Here is an 8,611-nt window from a genome sequence, read left to right as displayed (position 1 = left end):
CAATAATATAATTGCCATGCAACTACGTATACATAGCCGGTCCGGTGTTTGTGAAACGGGCCACATTAACGTTGTGGTAAAATACGTTAACAATTGCATACTTTACTCGAAGTGTCAAACATTTAAAACTTCGTTTCATAAATTGGAACTACCGAGTCGTATAATAATATTTACAATTATTATGCTTTTCATAGTTCGTTCATATTTTATACTTCCGGTGGTTTTTAAGTTGGATTGTCATCATGGTACAGTACTTTGAGCATGTAACCAGTGCTAAACGTACTAAAAAATGTAGAACAAATTTTATGTATAGATTTTGACTCATTACCGTATTACTTTATGCTTATTACTTTTACTGATGTGTTTATTTTTTAATTTTAATTTTTTTATTTATAACATTCGGCCGAAGCCAGGCTAATCCCAATAGTGCTCAGAGGCTACTAAATGTAAGGGACGCCATCCGGATATGAGGGGACAGGGATATGGGAAGAGGTCCGATTTTAGATGCAGGAGGAAAACCGGAGCGCCCGGAGAAAAACCTGCGAGGACGAACATTGATCGGCAACCAAACTCACATGTGGCGCCGCGGGGAATTGAACCCGGGCCACAGTGGTGAGAAGCGAGTGAGAAGACCACCACACTAACCCGCCCTCCCGTAAGGCATTGGTTCTCGGGAGGTTAAAGCATTCAAATGAACAGGGATGATGAAAAAACCCAGAAATAATAGTTAAAAAAAGTGTATATGAGTAGACTAATGACGTACCAAACGTGTAGAACAAACCTAGGCTTCTATTGATTTTAATGTTAATATTTTATGTAGAGATGTTGACTTATTACCGCATATTAATAAAGACGGGGTTATTACTTTTTGCGATGTGTTTATATTTGAATTTGACAGCCACAGGTATATATGATATATAAATAAAACACTAATGACGGTAAAATGGTCAAATCATTGGCTATGCTTATGAATTATCAGAATATGAGACCATCCCAGTTAGTTTATGATAACAAGTGGGCCTATAGTTTACAGCTCGTGAAACATGGAAATATGTGACACAGTTCACGTGATTATTCAAAAGGAGGACAATGTCGTATTACATCTACTCAATACGGCTAAAGATAGAGACCAAGGAAAAATCTTCGCTCAAAATTAGTATCAGGTTTGGCCATTTGAATTAGAGTATGTCCTCAAAAGTAAATAATAGTAAAAAGTAAAATTAAAAGTAGTATAAGGAATGTTATCCTCAGCATTGTGTAATCATATGGTGTAATTCAATGATAAGGAAAAGGAATGTTTCATTAACCCCGGGCATTAACCCACACTTGGAAGAAACAAACTTTGGCGACATCATTCTTATTTCGGTAATCCAAGTAATGAGTTCGATTTCTCCCCCACTGAGCCAAACAACATTTCTCGCAAGTCTGAGAATTGAAGGAGAAGTCAGTTTGTTTTCAAGATGTCTGGCAGTCACAGTGGCTCGTTTTTGTTGCTTACATCATTTCTGTTCTTTTTCGTTGTGGGGATTACAGGTAGGTTGTATATCTGCAAGTTATCTTTATTACATTCGGGATATTTAAGGGGGTACTACACCCCTCAATCAATGTGTGTCTATTTTTGCATTTTTCTCAAAAACTAATAACACAGTGGTAACAAAAGTTATGTATATTATAGGGGCAAGGAGCCCAATTACTACACTCGAATTTCAGTGAACCAAGACAAGTGGTTTGTTATTTATGATAAGAAATAAGGTGCCGATAGGATGTACCTCGTTTCCTATGATATATACTGAACCGCTTGTCTTGAAACACTGAAATTTCAGTGTAGTAATTGCATTCCTTGCCCTAATAATATACATAACTTTTATTACCAGTGTGTTATTATTTTTTTAGAAAAACGCAAAAATAGTCACAAATTTACCACAAGGGTGTAGTACCCCCCTAACGTGAGCAATGAAAGTGAGTGTGGTAATTTTTTGCTCCACGGGGCCAAAAAATTAACGAACATTTCCTCATTGTGTTTTCGTCATGTACAAAATAAGTGAAATATCGAATAGTTTACACTTTGTCCACGTCATCTGTGGAAAAGAGGAAAACTTAACCTTATAATAAGTGTAAGCTTGTTGTTACATTTATAGTCCGTAGTAATTAAAAGTATAATATTACAGAAGATATCGACAATGACAATTGCTAATAATAATATTGACGTCTACAGCCTTGTGCAAGTGACAAGCAATTAGAAAATACTGTTATGACACGATGCTTACATCAACGTCAAAGGCGTAGTCTTAGCTCTCAAATGCCGTTTGTTCTGTTCAATTTGCTTGTTTTAATCTCGAGATATGTTTAGTTAACGACAAAAGGGTAAAATCACAATTGTGCCACTAAGGAATAGGGCTTTACATGTAAAACAGTGATATCATCAAGTTTATCAAGAGTTCCTTCGTGAAATCAAAAGAATGCATCAATTACACAATACAATTTTTTTTACTGTTTTTACTTTTTTATCATGATGCAGGAATAATGATTCTCTTTTTCCACTTAAAAAGATTAAATGATAAATAGATATTTCACATTCTGCTGAAAAATTAAATACATGTGCATGTCAATGATTTTATCATGGTAAATACTGTTCTCTTTAGTCACATGTTAAAAGACAAACAAATATTGTACACTTATAGGTTAATGAACGCGTATTACTTGTTGGGAGAGAAATTAGACAAAATAATGCACGTGCGCTGATGTTGATGCGTCTAATGCACGAGCCCCGAAGGGGGGACTGCATTAGATATATCAACATCAGCTATCATTGATTTACATGTACAGCTCTCTTCCCTAGTAAAAGTGGCACAATTATGATTTTACCCTTTCGTTGTTAAATAAACATATCTCGAAATTAAAATAAGCAAATTGAACAGAACAAACGGCATTTGAGAGCTAAGACGACGCCCTTGACGTTGATGTAAGCATCATGTCACAACGGTATTTTCTAATTGCCAAAGAGGGCGCTTTTCACTTGCACATTTTTTTTTTAGACAGGCTGTATGGAATGCTTACAACAATAATTGAAAAATACCCCTACCATTATATAAATTGGGTACGTATACCTTCTTTGAGTACCTATTACTAATGAACGTACGTGCATGACATCATGGGTACCCATACCTTGAGCATATTGTGTGTATTGTCTGTTATCTACGTCATGGTATGTAGGCACTTGGCACAGGTTCATAATTTTACTGTTTACGACGAATAATAACAGAGACAAATTGTGTGCACCTGATAGCCGGGCATGGAATCATGGGTCGACATACCTAGAGGCACATTGTGTGTCAATCTGTTACCTACGCCATGGTATGTAAAATGGCACAGGTTCAGAGATTTACTGTTTACGACGAATATCAATAAACAAAAGAGGTGGCGGGCTGTTGATAACTTAATGATAAGCATTGTTTTTTGCCATGCGGGGACATTTTATATTAGAACTCCATTTTTGAGTTCAGGTCAAAAAACAACAAAAATGTAGTTTTCAAACAGACAAAAAAACCAAAAAACAAACAAAAACATTTCGAGCAGATAAACTGTTCTTTATCAGGAACAGTAAAACAGTTTTAAAAGTCAAAAACTGAAGGCAAGTTCAAATAGAACTCAGTGGCAAACAAGACAACAAGCTGTGTCTTTACTCAATTAAAGCATGTTCATTGCTATTTATAATCTGTTTATTACAGGACATAATGAATCCGACGTCAGTACCATCAATGAACTAAAAGAGTCTTCAGAGCTTGCTTTCTTCAAGTATTTCTTCCAGGGTCCACCAGGAAAAGATGGCCGCGATGGTCGAGATGGAAGAGATGGGCATGGTAAGCAAGATCAAACGAAGCTCCAGACTTATAACCGACAGTATGAACTTGTACTTGAACAAAAAATAGAGGGAAATGTCCATTTGTTTGTTTGAAATTTTTTTCAAGCATATCTTAGATTATTTGTGACATGTTCATGTCGTGTTGCGTATCAATGGATAGCTACTTTATTCCCCTTTACAATGACACCCCATTTGAAACAATCACCCTGTTCACGCCTGAGTACACATCTTGTGAATGTAGTGGGGCCTCAAACTCAATAATGTAGCTATCCATTAATATGAAACACGATATGAACATGTCACAAATAATCTGAGATATAGTTGCTTGAAAAAACTTTCCAAACTTTCGTTGAGGAGTTTATACCACAATACACGCATTTCAATAGACAATCTTCACGTATGAACCACACTTATGAATGAAATTAAATTTTTACTTTTCACTGTTGCTTTATTATAATAATTTCTTTCAATCAAAAATAATCGATTATATTACTAGTTTCTTTCGTTATGTCAATATCCTTGACTGTCATGATTAAATATGCCTTAAAACGGAGATCACAATCAGGTCAAACTTTTATCAATACTTGCATTGGTATGACAACATTTAACCCTTTTTTGTAATTTTTAGATGGCGCCCCAGCACCAGCATGCTCATCAGTAGATTCAAGAAGTATACAAGGCCCACCAGGAGAGCCCGGCAGAGGTAAGCTTACTTGGTGTGAGATCTGGTGATCTTGCAGACCACTCCACTGCATGACCTAACCCAAACACTCTATTTGCTATCCGTGGACAGATTGCAAAACTGGTGCATTTCTTTAAAAGGGCACATCTTCAAAAGTTGTGAGTCGATTGCAATAATTGTTTTGTTTTATCAAAGCTATCGATAAAAGATTTCTTTACATACCAAACTATATTAGACCAGCTTTTACAAAATAGGAGAAGAAGAGGGCGGAATCATGGTTCTGTTTATTTTGGGACACCGTATATAGGTATATATTGGCCTGGTCCACACGCGTTGCTGTTCGACAGTAAATCTAAAAGGCCAATGAGGTATGTTGATGGTAGTGGTTATGGTTGTCTTTATAAACCTCTGATAACTATGCACTTAAGCACGCCGTAGCAAGGCACCAAAATGTTTATTATTATTATATAATCAAATACTAATAATTATTGCAATAATGATTTATTGACAGATGGACTAATGGGCGCTCTTGGAACACCCGGAAAGGTGGGCCCGCAGGGTTTGAGAGGATTACAGGGCCCTCAGGGGTTACCGGGGTCACCAGGGCCCCCTGGGGCTGATGCTACCAATCCCATTATTTCTGGTGCAGTTTATATTCGATGGGGCCGATCAACATGTCCCTCTACTGCTGATATGGTTTATAATGGTTAGTGTAAATATTGAGTTTAGTTTTTACTCTCTCTAGTCTAATTAGACTCTATGTGATCAGTCAATGGCGGCGGAAACCATACAATTTAGGGGGGTATTTTGTGCCGGTTTCACTGAGAAATTTGTCCGCGAAGCACGGAAAGAACATTACATTTCAGACTATTTTCATTCAAAATTATGAATGTAAATTTTAGTTTTTTATTGCGCGCGAAGAGTGTACAATGTTTACAATGTTACCTTATTTTGGTCCTAAACACAATGTTTTATGGCTCAAATGGAAGATGCACAGCCACAGGGTAATTATTGTTTCATCTGTTTCCTTTGGTACGATATTTAGGGGAGTCGACCTCTATAGGAATATTTAGAGGATAACGTGTCCTTCGTTACCCAGATTGTGCCGCCTATCTGGTTGTCCTACATCATTCATTTCATTCATTTCATTTCATTTCATTCGGCTGCGAAGCAGGCGACTACAAAGTTTCTCCATGTACTACGATCTGAAGCCAAAGTGGCAATGGCATCTGGCAGTAGAAAGTTGTCGAAATCCCCCAACAGTTTTTGCACATAAGACAAGTAGGATGTTCTTTGCCTTCCAGGTCTTCTTTTACCATGTACTGGGGTGTAGAGGGCATATCTTCTGCATGGTTCATCTTCCTGCATCCTCAGGATATGTCCCACATCATCTTAAATAATGTTGGATTGTGCAATATTTGGAAATGTCATGATTTATTTTAGAACTTATTTTTTAAACAACATCAGATTGAAAACATATTATATGCATCATAATGATAATTATTATTATTTATATGCAAAGAAAATACATACACAGTAGAGATGAATGGATATTGAGGGTGGCCAAACCTTGTGCTCTTTTTTGGTCACCCCTCCATGATAGGACAGCAAAGAAAAACCAACAACAATTTGAAAGGAATTGGCGTGTGCCGGTGCAGTAAGGTTAAGTAATTTTGTTCTTGGAAACGCACCATAGTGTTCATTACTGTTTTCTAAAATTAAACGGCAATAATGCCCTTTTAAAAAAGGTACGACGTCTATAGTTTGAAAATCGCATGTGCTTAAATTAGTGTTTGTAATATGTTTAATCAAAATTCTTTGAAACAGGTCTAGCTGGTGGAGAATATTATCTTCACCAAGGCGGCGGCTCCAACTATCTTTGTCTTCCGTCAACACCAGAATATGACGAACATCAATCAGGCGATGAAGGGAATAGAGGCTTCGTTTACAGTGCTGAATATGAGACAAACACCTTCCCTCCGTTTGCATCAAAACACGATCACGAGGTTCCCTGTGTCGTCTGTCACGCAACTAATCGAGGGAGCATACTAATGATCCCAGCATTGAAGACGTGCCCCACTGGATGGACGGAAGAGTACCACGGTTACCTAATGACGGATCATCACGGACACCGCAGACGCAACTTTGTTTGCATGGATCGTTCTCCAGAAAGTTTGTCAGGTAGTAGTAGCGGCAGTCAGAATGGTGCTCTATTTTACCCAGTTGAAGGGCGTTGTGGTGGTGGAAATGTTGGCAATTTGCCTTGTCCACCTTATACGAGTGGTCGAGAACTATCCTGCGTCATTTGTACGAAATAAGACACGCCTTTTACAATGTATCGCGAAAGATTTACTGATACAGGATCCTGGTTTTTGATGTTTTTCTGGTCTTGATTATCATTTGTCTCACACGGACTGTTCAAAGTTGGCGATAAACCGTTATTAAAATAAAAATTAACTCGTAAACGGTACTATAATATTTTGCCGATTTCCTTTCAAAAAGCGTACTGGTATCCGTCCGGTGCGTATTAATATCCACAATGTCCAATGCACACGATTGACATATCGCGCGTATATGCGAGTGTTAACGCTTAAAAGGAACCTTGCAAAAGATTATAGGATGTTAAAATTAATTATGTAGATATTTACGCAAGTCTTTAGTTTTAAAATTTAGGAATTATTTTTCAGCCGCAACCAGAAGACACTCAGACATGTCATTGTATCATCCAGATTAACGTGTTGATGTGGAGATAAAAATAAGACGGAACTATTTTAGCCATTAAAGTTATTTCAGTCATATTATTGATATATGTATTGCCTGTATGTATATTCGATCCGTCATAAATATGATTTTTTCTAAGAAAACACATATTTGAGACGTCCACATAAAACCATGAATTAATGTGATACCGTAAAAATTCGCCTAATGGGCTCCTTTGCCTTTCATGTACAATTATGGAGCTCTCTCGCCTCTGAAAATCCCAACACGAATGAAATATTCTTGCCCTTATTTGCAGGTGGTATTTTTACGGGAGGGCATTTGTCGTTTGTGCTTAAAATTCCAGTTATGTCTCTAGAGCCCACATGCGCCATTTGACGAATACGGCAATCTAGTATATGTTTTAAGGGTCTTAATCTCAAAATGGGTCTCCGTCATGTACAGGTTTCGTTGGAACGGGGCGCCTAATGTTTCTCACAAGTAAAACAACGTTTCCAACGTTTCCAACGTTTTTAGTTGGTTTAAAGTTTGTGCAACCTTTGAATGTGTATCTTTCCTCTTCAAAGAGTAACCATGACAACAATTCTTATGCTATTTAGCCAAATGAGTTACTATATAACCAGTTCGATTCGGAAAACTGTAAAATTTGTATTCCTATTGTGTTAGTCCTAGTGACCTCCCTACCCTATGACCGCGCAATTCAATATATTTTTGTTCTTGAGCATGTATTTCTCGGGAGTAATTAACCTTATTGACAGGGTTGTTAAAGAAATGCAGAAATAATGGTTTAAAAGTGAATATGAGTAGACCAATGACGTACCAAAACATGTATAACAAACCTAGTCTTCTTTTACTATTTTAATGTTAATATTTTATGTTTATATTTTGACTTATTATCGCATGATAAACAGAGAGGGTATTACTTTTTGTTATGTGTTTAGTTTTGACTTTGATAGCCGCACGTACCTATAAGACATTAATCCATTAAAGAAGGTGAAATGGTCAAGGCATTAATAATCTATTATATATCAAAATATGAGACCATGCCAGTTCGTTTATTTTCCACGAACAGTTTATAACTCGTGAAATATGGAAATATGTGACACACTTCACAAAATTATCTAAAAAGAGAACAATGTCGTATTACATCTACTCAATACAGCTGTAGAGAAGGAGATGAAGGGAAAACTCCTCAATATAACGATTAGTATCAGGTTTGGCCATTTGAACTAGAGTATGTCCTCAAATTAAATAAATGAAAAGGGATGTTATACTCCGCAGTGTGAAATTTAATGATAAGGATAAGAGAATGTTCCATTAACTCATACTTCGAAGAAACAAACTTTGGC

At 36.8% G+C, this 8,611-nt stretch overlaps 1 protein-coding gene across 1 annotated transcript; it reads left to right on the top strand.

The window, feature by feature from the left end:
* The first annotated feature begins 1,437 nt into the window (after positions 1 to 1,437).
* LOC140146397 (uncharacterized) lies at positions 1,438 to 7,356 on the top strand. Its single transcript, XM_072168230.1, has 5 exons — positions 1,438 to 1,533; positions 3,729 to 3,860; positions 4,491 to 4,565; positions 5,056 to 5,250; positions 6,372 to 7,356. Exons 1-5 carry the CDS (start codon positions 1,461 to 1,463, stop codon positions 6,860 to 6,862), a joined length of 966 nt encoding a protein of 321 aa, XP_072024331.1. The 5' UTR covers positions 1,438 to 1,460; the 3' UTR covers positions 6,863 to 7,356.
* Positions 7,357 to 8,611: the final 1,255 nt, after the last annotated feature.

The sequence above is a fragment of the Amphiura filiformis genome, chromosome 2 (genome assembly GCF_039555335.1).
Source record: "Amphiura filiformis chromosome 2, Afil_fr2py, whole genome shotgun sequence".
In the NCBI taxonomy this organism is placed as follows: domain Eukaryota; kingdom Metazoa; phylum Echinodermata; class Ophiuroidea; order Amphilepidida; family Amphiuridae; genus Amphiura; species Amphiura filiformis.
The sequence above is the reverse complement of the archived record's forward strand: the minus strand, read 5'-3'. Positions and strand labels throughout refer to the sequence as shown.